An 18,488-nucleotide genomic window follows, 5' to 3' on the forward strand; every position below is an offset into this window, starting at 1 on the left:
CACGCTTATATATGGACATTTGGAGACCCTAATCTTAATCTACATCGCATTAAATAACATTTATCCTTAAATTTATTTGGTATATTGGTAAATATGTAGGTATTCAGACATTATGATATCAACTTTCTTATCTACTAGGGAATAAAGTTGTTAGTTGTTAGTAGACAGAGAGACGTTTCGTTCGAAATCAGTTTCTTCTTTCGAACTGTCGGAACGATAAATTGCTCATTACAATCCAACACGCAGTTTTAAAATGAGAACGAAACTCCTTTTGTATGGGAAGGTGAAAATCGGCCGAGCTTGCTACGGACTCTTGGATTATTATCATCATCATCATCATCATCATCATATCAGCCAGAGGACGTCCACTTCTGGGCATAGGTCTCCCCAAAGAGTGCCACAATGACCGGTCTTGCGCCATCGCCACCCGCATCCAGCGGACTCCCGCGACCTTTACCAGGTCGTCAGTCCACCTAAATATTATTATATTGGATTATTCCGAGTCCAAATATTTGAGATGAAGCTTTGTTGTAAACACGTAGCTGTTTTCTGTTGTGGCAGTTTATTCACAAACATTAAACTTAATCCTTTTTATGATGGATGGCATTAATTGGCAATTAAGTGACAAGAATATTGATTCGCCCGCCATCAAATTTATGTTTTAAATCAGAAATACCTAAATAATAACCTATAAAAAGGCTTAGGCTAGGCTAATAAATCATGATGTATTCGGATAACAAAAACCAATAACTTCCAATCGACCGCCCCGTGCACATGAACGGGCCTCCGAACCAAAAACAAACGGTTTAGGCCATTTTCGACCCCATTGGACGGATAAATTACAGTTGCTAAGGGCTGAGGGTGACCCGGGGTAATAGCCCTACAATAGTTGCCATAAGGGCACTGGCATTTCATCTATCAATAGACGATGAAGGTTTAAGTGTATAATTTGTTAAGGTTTTGTGTAACCCGTGCGATGCTGGGGCGGATCGCTAGTTTATTATCAAAATTACCCGTCTGACTCAGTTACCCTACTTGACGGTATTCATCAAAAAGCGCTTGAATCCGTCTGCACGCTAAATTCGATTTAACGACCAACGCAACAACGCTTGATAAAAAGTGCCACCGCCATCGTGTGAATAAATATATATAGGTACACATGTATCCATTTTGTGTCATTCAAACGCTTTTAACTTTTTTAACGCGCGTTGTAAAAGCGCTAGTTAGTGTGAAGCCTTAGGACCCTTAGGTCATAAGGGATGGAAAGCATATTACAACCGAGGAAAATTGGAATAAGTTTAATTGTAGGTACCTACTTACTCCGAATATTACACAAGGCAGGTTATGAGCTTATGAGTATTGCCACCACGTGCGGAATTTGGAAAGTTTTTATATTTATGGCCTGACGTTTTTTTCACATCTGGCGTCCTCCCAGTCCTCCCTAACCTACCTAAGCTACCTACGTACTCTGTAAGGAAAAATGAAAGTCGTAATTTTTTTATAATATATATAGGTACATATACCTACAGGGTGACCTTAGCCATTGGACAAACCCTGAAATCCCACGTAGGGTTACTTCTCAGAAATGCTCTAACGGTAATTTTTTTTTAATTAGAACAAAAGATAAAAAAATAAATTATCAAACAAAAGTTATTTCCAATAATCGACAACAAAAAGAAACATACCTACTGTATTAATCATTGGCAGTGCTTTTGACAATTTGTTTGAAAATGTGCGGCAATGATCATCATCATCATCTGAGGTAACAAAGGCAAAAGGGTAAAGGGACATCCTGTATATTATATGTATTCATTAGGGCCTATACTTACTAAGCTTGGAATATGTAAATGAAAAAATACATGCTGTAAGTATACTCAAGTATAAGTACTATAGTTTATAGCAAAAAGAATAGATAGTATAGAGGGGTCCTGTCATTGTAAATTTTGTAGTCACTGTAAACTTACTGCCATCTATCGACACACGACTAAAACTCAAAATGAAAACGTATAAAGTTATGTAAATGTATATATATGGATAAATGATTTTATTATTTTTATATCATTTTGATCCATGTTCATTCACTGATATCTATGTGTTAAAATTGTTAAATATGAAACGGTGTCGTCACGCCATCTAGCCGAGGATAGGCTAAAGGTGTGTGCGGCATCTATTCGAGAATGACTTTTACTTGAATTCCGAGGCACGTTTTACCCTTAGACTTTATTCGTCTTATACGAAGTTACATATGTCTTTGTTTATAGTATATTAGTACCGCTACAAGATGCCCTGGCCCCGGCGTAGTTGCCTGGGTAACCTCAAAGCTACTGTAATCTGAATTCTGAGTGCAAAGAGAATATAACCACTACGTTTTAGTTTTAACCATACCTACGATTTGCCTACGATTGAGGATTGAATAAAAGTAGATAAAAGTAACGCTACTTCCATCTATCGGCACTAACAAAAACTTAACAGCTGTCTCAAAACCAAAACAACTTAGCAAAATAAACATTGGATGACATCGCTTAGGCGTTTTCAAAGATTATTTACTCGCACGGATTTCTGTACATTTGCAGTTGCAGACTCTCTGATGTCGTTTACCAATGTATTTTGATGTTTATTAACTATTTTAAGGAGAAACGATTATTAGTGCGACTAGTTACAATTTTTTGTTGAATAAAGGAATACAAAGAAATATTTGAAAGCAACTTAAATCTGAACTATACATTAAAAAAAATATGCAAGAACGTCTCTAACCTGTCAACACAATTTATTGTTTTCCTTGTATTTTGTATTTTCCTCCTAACTTATTTGGAGAAACGAAAATATCAACGCAGCTTCGAATTTAGCAATTCACTGTCGCACGTCCTCATATGATATCGTATTATTTCTTGTCCTAATTTTACAAGATGGAATCGAATCTGCAGCACGAAGATTTGCTGATAAAATTGCGAGCAAAGCTGAACGAAGAAAGAATAAAATTATGGGAGTCACCATTTACCTTGCCCGATCAATCTATTTCGGAGAGTTTAAAGGTTAGTTCTTTGTTTACACAATTGTTGCATTGTTTTTTGTTCTTAGATTCGTACCTAATGATTTTATCCGAGCAGTTAACAGAACGGCGTGTCGAATTATTGCGACGTAATTTCTATGAAATCTCTGTTCTTTTTTTCTAAAAAATTGCAGTTTTCAAACTGTGATGCAATGTTGTTGTAGACTATTTTTGAGCACCTTTGCTGTATCAATATACACAATATGGCGACTGTACATGCACGCAGCACACAGTGTTACAATCAGTACTCTTGAAATGCGCTTCTACTTCAAGACTACATCCTTTGTCCTAATGTGAATATTTTGTTATGTGAATATGAATTCAGATATTTATGAGCATCTTATCTGCTCCTGTATTTTTTGATAGCATCATACACAATAAATTGTTATATGTGTTGTGTGAGAAAAAAAGTGTCCCCAGTTTTTCATATAAATTTTGGGTGTAAGTTTTGTAACGGTCTATACAAAATGTATGTGAAAATGCATTAAGTACAAAACTGTAATTTTTTTGGGACACATTTTTTTTCTTTTTAAATCGACAGCCCTCGTGATTCTGTGTAGAAATAACCCAAAAGTTGATGGATTTTCCAAAAAAAGTAAATGGTACATTTTTAAGTGAAAATGCCCTTATACTTATTAAAAAAAATTACAGGACCTCTCCAAAAAGTTTGCAACAGAACTCTCTCTCCCGGACAATGACGTCTTGAGTGCACTGCATGAATTGCAGCTCCATTCCATTGACCGGTCCAAGGCTAACTCAGAGTTCAAGGAGACGGGACTGGCTACTCTCCGAGTGAAGGCTACCGTGCCGGGGGAGAAGCCGCAGGTGCTGAAGATACAACAGACATTGGAGTCGGTGGGCAAGGGGCTGATAGAGTCGGTGGCTAAAGCGTTGGATGTTAGTGAGAGTCGGTAAGGTCTAACATATTAGATGTACATGTGGCTTTCCATGACAGAAGGGTCCTTATGCTTCAAGTGCAATAAGGATGCTTCCATCTCAAATTCCAACAGAAATTCTGATAGATACATCCTTATTGGAGATGAAGCATAGAGATTTCTCTGGAAAGCCACATATCTTTTGGCTTGTATATTTTTGTGACAGCAACTTTTTTTTTTAATGATTAATGTTACATAAATTGAAAATTTGTGATGGGTTTCACTTACATAGCCTATGGAACTGTCTTTTGGTAATAATTTAGTTGCTTTTACATTTACACAATGGCCACTTTAACCTAAGTGGTTGTGTTGCTGATTGTATTTTTTTTTTAATCTGAATATAATAGAATTTTAAATAATTTATTTAAATGGCAAGTCAATTTGAAAAAGTTTTGTATATAATATTGAATTTTTTCAGGGTGAAATTAATATATAATGGCAAAGTTATACAACCAGCTCCAAGTCTGGAGGATCAGGGAGTCAAAAACGGGGTTCAAATCATGGCTCTAATAATGGCTGGTGAGTACCATGTCTCTTTCAAACCTCCACACTAATGTGGTAATTCAAAATGGAATAGTATCAATAGTCTGGCGTGAGTCCATACTAATTGAAGTCGCGCTAGATGTATGGAGTCGTGAGCGAGAACGCAACTCATGCTAGCACAGGTGACAACCAAAATTCAGTATTGCAAAAAAATATTAAGCATAAATCAACTTTGTTTGGTAATACTGTATGGTTCAATATGGCTCTGTGGCAGTAATTAGTGAGCCTTGGTTGTTACCTTAAGGATATAACCTTTTAAATATTGAGATATGAAAATGAAAAATAATCTGGGTGTGCTTTAATTTATTTTTCAGTGTCTAAGTAGGTATCTACTTAAAAAAATTGTTTTCAAATTTTGGCCGTAATTTAACAGACCGCACAGTAACTAACGACTCCTAGTTTGTTTTATGACCTCCATAAGCCATCATATGGTAGTGGTAATATATTTCCCACAAACATGAACTTTTTTCATTATTATTGGACGACTGGTCTGGCCTAGTGGATAGTGACCCTGCCTGTGAAGCCGATGGTCCTGGGTTCGAATCCCAGTTAGGGCATTTATTTGTGTGATGAACACTAATATTTGTTCCTGAGTCATGGGTGTTTTCTATGTATAGAAGTATGTATTTAACTATATTAAGTACGTATATCGTCGCCTAGCACCATAGTACAAGCTTTGCTTAGTTTGGGGCTAGGTTGATCTGTGTAAGATGTCCCCTAATATTTATTTATTTATTTATTTATATGGTAGAGGGAATATATTTCCCACAAACATGAACTTTTTTCAAAGCGATCAGATTCGATTTTGCATAATTTCTGACACCCTTATTTGTCATACTATTATGGCATTTTGAAAGAAAATAACCTTTACCTTTACTCAGTTACAAAATATTTATTTAGTGTAGTAAATGAAGCAAGTTGTTGTATGGATACCCATGCATTAATTTCTCAGTCGATGAAATTTTGCTTGGTTATTGTATAGTATGAGCCGAAACTAACATATAAATATCCAAAAAAAAAACACTCCTAAATTAGGTATTTTTACGTAAAAGTACAAATCTGTTTATATATTGAACCGAGTAATTCCTCAGTCCAAAATTATTTTACCAAATGTCTGTATTATAGATCTATTAAAAACTGAGAGTGGAAAATTTCTCAGCCTGATTTCTTTTTAAATATATACTAAGTAGTCACGTATACACTTACATCCAAAATATCTAAAAGAAATATCATCCAGAACACCGAAATTTTGGAAGCGAAGATAAATCCATCCCGCGGTTACGCAATAATGTACCGTCTTGCTTTTGCAGTTAAGTGCAGATTAGCGTCCTTGTGCTACTAGTACGACCCGACCGCGTGACCCGCAGCCCGCACTTAAGAAGGGAGTTGTCGTTGTCACTGGTGTGTGATTCTTTACACTACATTAACAAAACTGTACCGATATTCGGAACCTAATAATAATATTGAGAGTGGCAACACTGTAGTTGGTCGTATTGTCCTGTTCTAGCATATACGTCCCTCTCTCTGCCACACTCTCACCAAATTTCCTTGCTGTTTTTCCATCTGGAAGGCCGTGAAGCTAAACTGCTAGTGAGGTGCTGCGATTTTGAAATAAAAAATTGTTCAAAGTTTTAGCTCGCGATTTCGCTCTTTCGAGCTGGGCAGGGGTCCTTTATGGGATTTTTTGTTTTTTTCGGGTCTGTAAATTATTTCTCATTTTGGCATTTACCACGTTTCCAACTGAAGTCTTCAGCTTTTTGGCTGCATCTCGGGTAGAGGCCGATGGATTTTGGCAAAACAAGTCCATTATTGCCGCGTCTAATTTTGGGTTCACGCAGCCTTAGGGGTCATCCATTAATTACGTCACACGAATTTATAGGTTTCCCCCCCCCCCCCCCCCCCCCCCCCTTGTCACATTTGGCAAACCCCTCCCCCCTGGTGTGACGTCACATTTCTTCAACGAAATCGGCAATTATTCATTTAATATTATATCAAAATATTTTTGACAAAAGAAATATTAGTAATTTTATAACCCAGAACTGATTAAGAAATAAAATTAAACGAATAAAAACGATTATCGTTTCAAAAACTTGTTATTTAAATGTATAATAGCGTATAAAATAATTTAAATACATTTTCGGTTACTGATGAAGTTAAAGTGACGTCACAAAGTTTGTGACTCCTCCTCCCCCTTGTCACAACATGTCACATTTTCTTGACCCCCTCCCTCCCCCTAAACGTGTGATGTAATTAATGGATGACCCCTTATTATAGCTAGCATATTAAACTGCCCAAACTTATTTATAACTTTTCGCACACCGTCTTTGGATATTTTATATCGTTTTGCGAGTTGCCGCATCGAAATACCCTTTTCTGTACAATATGCGACTATAATTAGTTTACGAATATTTTCATTTATTCTCGGCATTTTGATTTTATTTACTCAATGACAACTAATATATATTTTTCTTAAACTTGAACATACTTATTTTGGAATGTCAGTTTCTATATACCTAAGAAGCAAAAAGTTTCTATATACCTAAGAAGACTCAACTTTAGGTGGCTACTTTTTTCCGTGAACAAGCCTTATGCTGAAAACAGTTAACATTTGTACCGTGGTTGGTAACGAATACACCCCTAATTTAGAATAAAAAAGTCTGAGTACGTCACGTACGACCCCCTACTAAACAAGATTCTCTAAATTATCAAAAATGTCATGGTCGTAAAGGACATTCATAGTGGTTTTGACCAATTTTAAAGGACATTAACTTCTTTCATATTAAATTTATAGATATGATCGCTAATTTAGGTTAAAAAGACTAACATTTTGAGTACTTTTCTCATACACATCAAAAATATAGCTCGATAAACAACAAAAATATATCAACATTGAACAAAAAAATCGCAGTTTTCTCGCGCCTCCTGAAAAATAGCATTTTGTCCTTTACGCCAATTGAACCCAAAGGTATCGATAGATATGTACAATTTTGAGACAATGACTTGGAAATTTGCTTTGGCCAACTGTCAGTGTCAAAAGAAACTGCCTGATTCGGAAAGGACAATACGACCATCTACAGTGTTGCCACTCTCAATATTATTATTAGGTTCCGATTATGGTAAGTTATTTAATTAGCGTTTTATTTTTGTGTAAAACGCTGTCATTAAGTGATTTAGGCCGGCCGGTACCGCTCCCGCACCCCACTTATACACCCCGCTCCCTACACACTGCTCCGGTGCTCCCGATATGTTTAGTTTTTAATACGCTTGTTCTTTTTTTGGATGTTTTTATAGTTGAATGGAAAGAAAACTGTGAACTTAATTCATTAAATAAAATGGATAGAGAAATTTTCCAAAGCGAGTAAAAAGGCACTTTCTGAAAATAGTATAGTTACATGGTAATTTTTTTAGATTTTCATTTTGTAGATATAAAACGGCAATAAAATGGCATTCCAATGAAAAAATTAGACTGAGCAATTTTCCGGTCCAAGACACGCCAAAAAATATATTTTATTAATATTGGTATTTCTGCTGGGATATTTTTTTTGAAATTTCATATATTGTTGCAATACGTTACATGAATATGTCCGGTGAAGAAAGTGTGAACGGAACATTTTTCCGTAAAAAGATATTAACGATTTAAGACTTTAGGTATTTACTTTAATTCTATTATTATTATTCTTTGGAAATTTATACAATACTTTTTATTTATTGATACTTTATCATACTGTAGAGATTTTTCTGGCAGAGGAATTACTGCGGGGTCCACTACCTTTATTTCCTACACTAATTGTTATGTTATCCCATACACTTGTCCGTTTCTGTAGTAAACCCTGAGGAAGCTAAAAAGGAAGATAGGATGTATTTGGAAATGAAGTCTACACGCGACGATGCCATGTTGCTCTCAGAATACGCTGATGATTTTGAGGATGAAGAGTATATTAAGGTAAGGTACAATCAGCAACACTCCTAACTGTACATCAGTGGACCTTATTACAAAAGGTATGAGGTCCACCGATGTACAGTTAACAGTGTGGGCGATGGTATTTGCGGTAAGCTTCGTAAAGGGGTCAGGCCACCTGAAGCTGTAACTTTGGAGCTAATGATGAACTTTTCTATGGTAAATGTGAAGACTGAAATTCTGTAAGCAGTTTGGCAAATATGGCGCCATCGCCATATCCACCAGTCAAAATATTTAGCACTACTTTGCGAGTGTTTAGTATCTATTCCTCTGTCTATGAAATAGTACAATACCGAAATAAAGATGATTGAATGGAAAAAAAGACCTTTATCCGCGATTTCTGTGACTCGGTTTTGTATTACAATGTTTCTTTGCGTAGGATTTATAAGCCACACTCTAATACCGCGAATTAAATATTGCCTACTCCAGAGCACACATTCGCTGTGGCGAAATCGGTCAGGAGAGGAGAGAGAGAGGATTTATAAGACTGTAATATTTTTTTTAGTTGGAAGACCAATCAGGCAAGACGGTGGAGTTGCCTGCAACGGAACGTCGAGCTCTGATGGTCGGGCTGGCGTTACACGAGCGCGGGCGGGCGGCCGCTAAGAAGAAGGACTACCCGCTCGCTCTCGTGTTGCTGCTAGAAGCTGATAGACAACTGAGGTACCATTATTAACTGTCCGTCTGTGTGAAAGAGAAAGAGTGACAGTGCTATCTCTGTCACTCTCTATCTGCGTGAAAGTTAGATCAGTTATATCACAATTTTTGACAGTAAATGCAGCTCATCAATCCTGGCGTCAGTCGACAATGCGGATATCCTGTAGATAGCGTGGTGCTACCTGTTCCTTTAGTTTAGAGTCTCAGCCGAGCTGAACACGCTTAAGCGTTATAGCTCTTTTATTTCCTCTTTTTCCCTCGCTACAGTCACTACCCGCTTTTTTAGTATAGTCTGATGTAAGATCCTTTACATCTCTTTCACAGTGAATGCAGCTCCTCAATCCTGGCATCAGTCGACAACGTGGCCGTCCTACAGCTGGACATAGCGTGGTGCTACCTGTGTCTTTACAGTCTCGCCCGTGCCAAACGCGCTTAACCGTTATAGCGGTTTTATTTCCTGTTCTTCCCGCACTACCCGCATTTTTAGTATATCCTGCTGTCGCACCAGAGTGTGGATCAGCTACACTCTAATAACACGAGTTAAAAATCAGTCGCTGTGGCCGAAATCGGTCAGGAGAGCATCATCATCATCATCATCATCATATTCTGCTGTAAGATCCCTTATATCACTCTTCCACAGTGAATGCAGCTCCTCAATCCTGGCTTCAGTCGACAACGTGGCCGTCCTACAGCTGGACATAGCGTGGTGCTACCTGTGTCTTCAGAGTCTAGCCGCGGCGGGCGACGCGGCGGCGAGGCTGGCGAGAGCGGAGCGCGCGCTCAAGCGGAGCTATGGGGAGGACCATGGGCGGGTGCTGGCGGTGAAGGGGACTGATGGTAAGTGAAATATAGTCTAACAAACCAGTTTTGTCAGTAGTTAGTACGACATTCAAAATTTGAATGGGAGCTCGACGCTTGGGGCCTGCATTTTTAAAATGTGCCGTCTATTGTCAAAGCTGGCTTGCCAGACTATAATTATAATGTGCAGAAGAACTTATTGACGCTCAACTGTCCTTATGTTTATGGCCTAAGAAAAAGGTGCCCATAGAGTTCTAGGTGATTTTGTTCCTGACCTACATTACGCTAAAAGGGCTAATCAACAAATTAGAAAGTCATAATAAAATGGACGCCATTTTGAATTTCTTGATTTTTGGTTCGATAGTACAGGTACAGGTTCGAAGTACAGGTTTGCTTGAAGAGGAATAGCGATTAGAAAAGTCTTGGGACCATGCAACTTCGTATAAATGGACGTGTTAGGAGGACAAGTCTAATGATAACATGGACAATGTTACCCTAAATTAGTCCACGTTACATTCGTTTTTCACGGCAGCACTTTCTTCCAGCCAACGAGCGGGCGCTGATGATGCGGTTGCACCTCCTGCAGGGCATCGTCAGCTTCCATCAGAACAAGCGGGACGAAGCACGCCGGTTGCTTGAGAAAGCGGAGACCGAGCTTAACTCACTTAGGGTAAGCGCTATTCAAACTACTACATTTTCATGGTATAGGGGTAATCTATTCTATAATATATCCCTAGTATTGGTCAGAGCGCCCAACTGGGGAAGTACCTCCACCTCCACCAGAAAATCGCAGCCAAATAACATAGTGATGTGTTCCTGCCGGTGAGTAAGGTTGCCAGAGATCAATGATGGTGCGGGGTGTTAGGTTCGGCAACGCGAATGTAACACCTCTGGAGTTTCAGGCGTCCATAGGCTACGGTGACCAGGCGGGCCGTATGCTTGTTTGCCACCGATGTAGTATAAAAAAGGCGCCGTAAGCTTTTAAGAGTTTGCACATATTTGAGAAAATTCGAGCTAATGCCGCTGTAGCCCGGGTGGCCGAGAGGTCCCTGGTGCCCTGGGCACTGGAGGGCTCGGTCACTTTTTCATTTGTATATGACATTTATTTTAGTTTTTAATCTATACTGCTTTTATGCCAGTAGTTTTTAATAAACTGTGTTGCAAATACCTAGCTGAGAGCAGGATTGAGATTTTTTGAATTCTAACGGGTCGCCAAAAAGTTTTTCATTAGGGGGTCGAGTCTTGAAAACCGCGGTGATCTAATTTTAGACGCGATTTTAGTACCTATGCAACCGCGATTGGTCATACGCATTTAATTGCCAAGGCAAAGGAATTGCAACATCCCGGTTGTAACCTATAGACCGAACGCTTATATGAGTCCTCGCCTGCGCGGTACGGGGGCGACTAAGGGCGGCGGGGAAGGTGCGGGCGGCGGGCGTACGGGAGGACTCATTTAAGCGGTCGGTCTATAGTCGTAAGAGCATTTTTACTTTCATTGCCTTAGGTGGACGACGGCGCAGTATCAGCGCTGATGGAGCTGGGCTGGTCGCTGAGCGGCGCGCGGCGCGGGCTGCGCGCGGCGCGCGGCGACGTGGCGGCCGCGCACCACTACCTGGCCGACACGTCCGCCGCCCGGGACCTGCAGCGCCGCAGGCACAAGCAGGACAGGTATAGTGACAGCGCTGATGGAGCTGGGCTGGTCGCTGAGCGGCGCGCGGCGACGTGGCGGCCGCGCACCACTACCTGGCCGACACGTCCGCCGCCCGGGACCTGCAGCGCCGCAGGCACAAGCAGGACAGGTATAGTGACAGCGCTGATGGAGCTGGGCTGGTCGCTGAGCGGCGCGCGGCGACGTGGCGGCCGCGCACCACTACCTGGCCGACACGTCCGCCGCCCGGGACCTGCAGCGCCGCAGGCACAAGCAGGACAGGTATAGTGACAGCGCTGATGGAGCTGGGCTGGTCGCTGAGCGGCGCGCGGCGACGTGGCGGCCGCGCACCACTACCTGGCCGACACGTCCGCCGCCCGGGACCTGCAGCGCCGCAGGCACAAGCAGGACAGGTATAGTGACAGCGCTGATGGAGCTGGGCTGGTCGCTGAGCGGCGCGCGGCGACGTGGCGGCCGCGCACCACTACCTGGCCGACACGTCCGCCGCCCGGGACCTGCAGCGCCGCAGGCACAAGCAGGACAGGTATAGTGACAGCGCTGATGGAGCTGGGCTGGTCGCTGAGCGGCGCGCGGCGACGTGGCGGCCGCGCACCACTACCTGGCCGACACGTCCGCCGCCCGGGACCTGCAGCGCCGCAGGCACAAGCAGGACAGGTATAGTGACAGCGCTGATGGAGCTGGGCTGGTCGCTGAGCGGCGCGCGGCGACGTGGCGGCCGCGCACCACTACCTGGCCGACACGTCCGCCGCCCGGGACCTGCAGCGCCGCAGGCACAAGCAGGACAGGTATAGTGACAGCGCTGATGGAGCTGGGCTGGTCGCTGAGCGGCGCGCGGCGACGTGGCGGCCGCGCACCACTACCTGGCCGACACGTCCGCCGCCCGGGACCTGCAGCGCCGCAGGCACAAGCAGGACAGGTATAGTGACAGCGCTGATGGAGCTGGGCTGGTCGCTGAGCGGCGCGCGGCGACGTGGCGGCCGCGCACCACTACCTGGCCGACACGTCCGCCGCCCGGGACCTGCAGCGCCGCAGGCACAAGCAGGACAGGTATAGTGACAGCGCTGATGGAGCTGGGCTGGTCGCTGAGCGGCGCGCGGCGACGTGGCGGCCGCGCACCACTACCTGGCCGACACGTCCGCCGCCCGGGACCTGCAGCGCCGCAGGCACAAGCAGGACAGGTATAGTGACAGCGCTGATGGAGCTGGGCTGGTCGCTGAGCGGCGCGCGGCGACGTGGCGGCCGCGCACCACTACCTGGCCGACACGTCCGCCGCCCGGGACCTGCAGCGCCGCAGGCACAAGCAGGACAGGTATAGTGACAGCGCTGATGGAGCTGGGCTGGTCGCTGAGCGGCGCGCGGCGACGTGGCGGCCGCGCACCACTACCTGGCCGACACGTCCGCCGCCCGGGACCTGCAGCGCCGCAGGCACAAGCAGGACAGGTATAGTGACAGCGCTGATGGAGCTGGGCTGGTCGCTGAGCGGCGCGCGGCGACGTGGCGGCCGCGCACCACTACCTGGCCGACACGTCCGCCGCCCGGGACCTGCAGCGCCGCAGGCACAAGCAGGACAGGTATAGTGAATCTTCTTCTTCCTCCTGGTCCCATTATTTGGAGACGGGTCTCCTCACTGTCCTGCGCCGAGTCCTACGATCTTGGGTTGTCTGTTGGGGCACCTGGGTTTTCTTGAGGTCTCTTTCTATACTTGTCCACCAGGCATATGGCGGGCGGCCGTGGCCTCTCGCGGCCTCTGGTAGATTGAGGGCTACTTGTACTAAGTGACAGGTATAGTGAATATGAATGGTGATGGTAACCATCACCGCACCTCCCGCCAAGCATGTAAGATGTCCCCTGATATTTATTTATTTTTCTCTTTCCAGGGAGAGCAAAGCCCTAGGCATATGCGTGGACGGTACTCCAGTCAACAAGCAGCTGGTTGACGCTCTGGTCGGGATGGGGTACACGCGACGTCTAGCCACTCTGGCCTTGAGGAGCTCCAACAACCACGTGGCAGAGGGCGTCAGGCTGATACAGGAACAACCAGAACTGGTGAGACTTACCTTTAACTTATGGGACATACTTAACAGCTCGGAACCGATTCAATACTGCCCCAAAGGCATAATCACGCGTGAATGGAACTCCAGTCAACCAGCAGCTGGTGGACGCTCTGGTCGGGATGGGGTACACGTGTAGCCACTTGACCTTGAGGAGCTCCAACAACCGTTGATACAAGAACAACCAAAACTGGTTAGATTATCCTAGCCTTTATAAGGAAGTGGGAATATATTTCCCACCTGACTTGAACTTTATTTCAAAGTAATAGGGTTAAATTTTGCTTCATTTCTGACACCCTGATGCGTAAAGGGTTAAAGCGGGATTTTTTTATATATTCAACAGTAAACATATACGTTTGTATGGAGAAACGGTCGTCCTAACCTTTCCTCTTAATAAGTAATATTATTTATTCTGTGATTTTACTAACAATATTGTTATTGACAGTTGGAGGACAGTGACATTGAAGAGGAAGCAGGGAGTGAGTCGCCGAGCTCAGAGGACTCCCTCGTTGATCCGGACAACCAACTCGTTGCGGAGGTAATTTATCACGAAATTTGTGACGTTGCACGGGAAAAGGTACCTTTAGGTGCCGATAGAGATGGGAACAGGCGGGTCAATGTATGCAATTCTTAGTGCTTAGCGTCCTTGCTTTGGCATCTGTCACACCGATACATTTTTCTTTTGTTAGTCGTTGCGCAACTGTCATCTTGGCTAGCCCCCTGGCACAGTATACGGAAGGTGTCTTTTAGTCCCAGTAGTCCAATTTCGAACAAATTATAATTCTCGTTCGAAATTCAAAATCTCGAACACAGTAATTTGCTTGCGCGCGACGGTTTGATTTAAGAAGGGCTAAATTGGCCTGGATCTGTCGCGTCCTCACTTGTTTTTACCCGAGATGCGCTCATATTTTTTTGTTCGAAGTTGGATATAAATCGGTGTGCACTGCCCCTGGTCTAGATAGAGTCTGTGCGGAAAGAGAAGAATCGTGAAATGTAAGGGCGTCCATACATTCTACGACTGTTCTCTTTCCGCACAGACCCTAATCGCTTTCTTCGTGAACGATGCAATCTAAACGTCATGTGCGGGTGTTGCAGCTGGAGGCGATGGGCTACTCGGCCGACGAGGCCCGGGACGCCCTGAGGCGCGCGCACAACCACGTCAGCGGCGCCGTCGACCTGCTAGTCGCCGGCAAGGGGCAACCACACGAAGGTAGGCCTTATGTCCTCGTAATAAGGTTCACGATTGTAACGCTCTCAAGCATGCACACAACCACGTCAGCGGCGCCGTCGACCTGCTAGTCGCCGGCAAGGGGCAACCACACGAAGGTAGGCCTTATGTCCTCGTAATAAGGTTCACGATTGTAACGCTCTCAAGCGTGCACACAACCACGTCAGCGGCGCCGTCGACCTGCTAGTCGCCGGCAAGGGGCAACCACACGAAGGTAGGCCTTATGTCCTCGTAATAAGGTTCACGATTGTAACGCTCTCAAGCTGCACACAACCACGTCAGCGGCGCCGTCGACCTGCTAGTCGCCGGCAAGGGGCAACCACACGAAGGTAGGGCTTATGTTCTCGTAATAAGATTTACAATTGTAACGCTCTCAAGCGTGCACACAACCATGTCAGCGGCGCCGTCGATTTGCTCTTCGCCGACAAGGGGCAACCAAACGAAGGCAGGCCTTATGTCCTCGTAATAAGGTTTACAATTGTAACGCTCTCAAGCGTGCACCCAACCATGTCAGCGGCGCCGTCGACCTGCTAGTCGCCGGCAAGGGGCAACCACACGAAGGTAGGCCTTATGTCCTCGTAATAAAGTTCACAATTGTAACGCTCTCAAGCGTGCACACAACCCTGTTAGCGGCGCCGTCGACCTACTCGTCGCCGGCAAGGGGCAACCACACGAAGGTAGGCCTTATGTCCTCGTAATAAAGTTCACAATTGTAACGCTCTCAAGCGTGCACACAACCATGTCAGCGGCGCCGTCGACCTGCTCGTCGCCGGCAAGGCACAGCCACACGAAGGTAGGCCTTATGTCCTCGTAATAAGGTTTACAATTATAACGCTCTCTAGCGTGCACATTGAGTTGTGCCGTTCTCGAGAACGTTCTCCGGTTACTATGGGGAATATCCTCTAGCGAGAACGTTCCCCATACATAACAGAGAGTGTTCCCGAGAACGGCACAACTATACGTGCACACAACCCTGTTAGCGGCGTTAAAATTGTGTGGGCCGGTTGTTTCATTCGCGAAATTTTATTTAAACTTGGTTTAAATCGAGAATCAACCTTTAAATTTACAGGTATGGAAACCACTGATGCCGGGAACCCCTCCACTAGTGCCGCTTCCACCGCCAAAAAGGAGAAACATGTGAAGAAAAAGAGGGATGAAAAAAAGTAAGTACTTTTCATAACCTCGTTTATCCCCTTACCGCATCCAATGCCATATATGGCAGATGTGATATTCAACTCTATTGACAGCTATTAGAGTTCAAATTTAAACAAATATTTTAAATACATGCAGTAAGGGGTTAAACACAGTGCCCGGGAGAACGCTAGGGATCTCCTAGGAGTTAAACCGCCGTTTTGATTTGAGGCTTATGAATGAATGAATGAAAACATTTATTTACAGGCAACTATTGGCCCATAGATAAATACCTTAAAACTAGCATACATATTATTACAAAATATATCTTAAAACTAAAAACACAATTATGGCTGCGATGCAGTTCGCAACCCCGCAGTGTCAGGGAGCCGGCCGCGGAACCGCCGGAACTTGACACCCTTCGGCCAAAACTCCTCCTTGGTGAAGGTCGCTAGATGTTCAGTCGGAACGCTCAGCACAAAAGAATTAAAATTCACACTGTGTCGAGATTCCAACTTCACGACCCTCAGGATGAATCCGGACTTGGCTCGTACATACTTCACGATCTCCTCGACCTTCGTAAGGTAGTGTAATCGGGACACATACAGCAGCGTCGTCGGTGTTGCAGGACGCAGCAAATGGTTAGGTCCAGTCGGTGCGGTACCGCACTGATTCGGACGAGCTGACTTCTTTCTCCTCTCCACCTTTTTGAAGCCATCTCTGTCGCATCCCGACTCTTTTAGAGTCAGCTGTGACCGATCCTTATGTTGAGTGTCGACCCAGTTATACAGGCAGGCGTGGCTCACTCCGCGATTTCGTCGCTTTGCAACAGTTAGCTACAAGTACATCCGTTCCACACCAATTTTGGTGGCTATAGCCAATAGCCATAAGCAGCGCGTGGCGCTGTCGCCACCTAGCGGCCGTATCTGTCCTGATCGTAACAGACGCGTTTTGTTAGAGAGTGAGTCTTCTGTACCTAGTAGGTACTATTATTTATTCTGTGATACAGGGTAACATTTTTTTCACCAGCCATGCTCTGCAACTTTTAATATAGGAGCAATCCCGAAATCGCGAAAAAATATTCGGGTCTATATGATGCTGCTGATTTCTATGGGACAGCTAAATTTTTTTCGCGTTTTCGTTATTGGTCCCATGGTAAAAGTTGTTCAGTATGACCTAAAAATTCACTACGCAGAGTTGGCTGGTGAAAAAAAATGTACCCTGTAGGATATTATTGACTTCATGGTAATAATTTAATTTTTAACAAGCCGAAACGTCTGCGAACGATACTATTATTAAATTTATTAAGTTATAAACTAAATAAATGTCATATACTAAGAAAAAGTGACCAAGGCCTCCAGTGCCCCAGGCTGGAATCGAACCAGCGTCGTCTGCTATCGCGGCAGGTGCCTGTGCCATTCGGCCACCGGGCCAGTTTATATAGTAGTGTTTCTACTTGAAATAAAAACAAATTAAAATATTTTCTGAAAATAATTTAATTTGTTCTAATACTTCTAAGGCCCACTTGTACCATTCCACTAACCCGGGGTTAACCGGTTAAACCTGGAGTTGCCATGGTTACCCATACAATTTGACACTAGGTTAACGGTTTCCGCTTAACCCCGGGTTAGTGCAAGTGGGCCTAATAGTACTATTATCAAGCTTAGCGTCAGTACCTTCCGCCTCCCACATCAGCCGTACCTCGCGCGTGGCCGGAGCGGCAGCCGAAACTCAAGCGGATCTAAAGCGTCAAAAATATGCCCCTCTCTCCCCTGGCTACATAGTCATCCCTTTCTCTGTAGAAACGGCGGGTTGCTGGTCAGCCGACGCGAAACGCTTCACTCGCGATTTGGGACGTCGACTCAGACAGAAAGGGGAGGGCCCCCGCTCCGAGTCGTTCCTTGTGCAAAGGCTGTCCGTGGTGATCCAGCGTGGAAATGCTGCGAGCATCATGGGCACCTTTGCACCGGGAACGGCAGGGAGCGGTTTGTTTTTTTAAATTTATAGTTTTAATTTTTATTTGTAAGTTATAGTTGTAAGTTTATATAAAAATTATACAGCTTAGAATAAATTTAAAAGTGGAAAAATTACTGTCTCGGGTGAGCCAATAATTTTTCATGTTTCGTTAAATTCATGGTAATATTACAGGAAGCGAGAACGCGAGCAGGCTCTAAACCGACTGACATCTGTCATCCAACACGACGAAGACGACCATCTGGACACTTCGCTGCTTGACGAGGAGGACTTCCTCGCGCAATACAAGTCTCTACTCTAAACGGTATACGGTCTAATTTCCTTTGTAACTTTAGAGCGTCGAAGCGTCTTCAGGCATTTGGGTGAATCAACTTTTAGAACACTGATTTCGTGTCCCTAGACTCCCGAGCGAAGGAAACTCGTTTTTTACAAACCATGTTTTTTTTTTAAACAGTTCTCCCGTACAAAAATCAGGGACACGCCATTTTTGTATAA

At 44.3% G+C, this 18,488-nt stretch overlaps 1 protein-coding gene across 1 annotated transcript; it reads left to right on the forward strand.

Moving 5' to 3' along the window:
* The first annotated feature begins 2,791 nt into the window (after positions 1–2,791).
* LOC134794768 (NEDD8 ultimate buster 1-like) lies at positions 2,792–18,305 on the forward strand. The gene is made up of 13 exons (XM_063766551.1): positions 2,792–3,032; positions 3,701–3,960; positions 4,403–4,503; positions 8,352–8,470; positions 8,991–9,148; positions 9,783–9,979; positions 10,486–10,610; positions 11,445–11,608; positions 13,487–13,655; positions 14,106–14,198; positions 14,756–14,870; positions 15,958–16,051; positions 18,168–18,305. The coding sequence occupies exons 1-13, from the start codon at positions 2,907–2,909 to the stop codon at positions 18,292–18,294; spliced, it is 1,848 nt and encodes a 615-aa protein (XP_063622621.1). The 5' UTR covers positions 2,792–2,906; the 3' UTR covers positions 18,295–18,305.
* Positions 18,306–18,488: the final 183 nt, after the last annotated feature.

The sequence above is a fragment of the Cydia splendana genome, chromosome 11 (assembly GCF_910591565.1).
Source record: "Cydia splendana chromosome 11, ilCydSple1.2, whole genome shotgun sequence".
NCBI classification, from domain to species: domain Eukaryota; kingdom Metazoa; phylum Arthropoda; class Insecta; order Lepidoptera; family Tortricidae; genus Cydia; species Cydia splendana.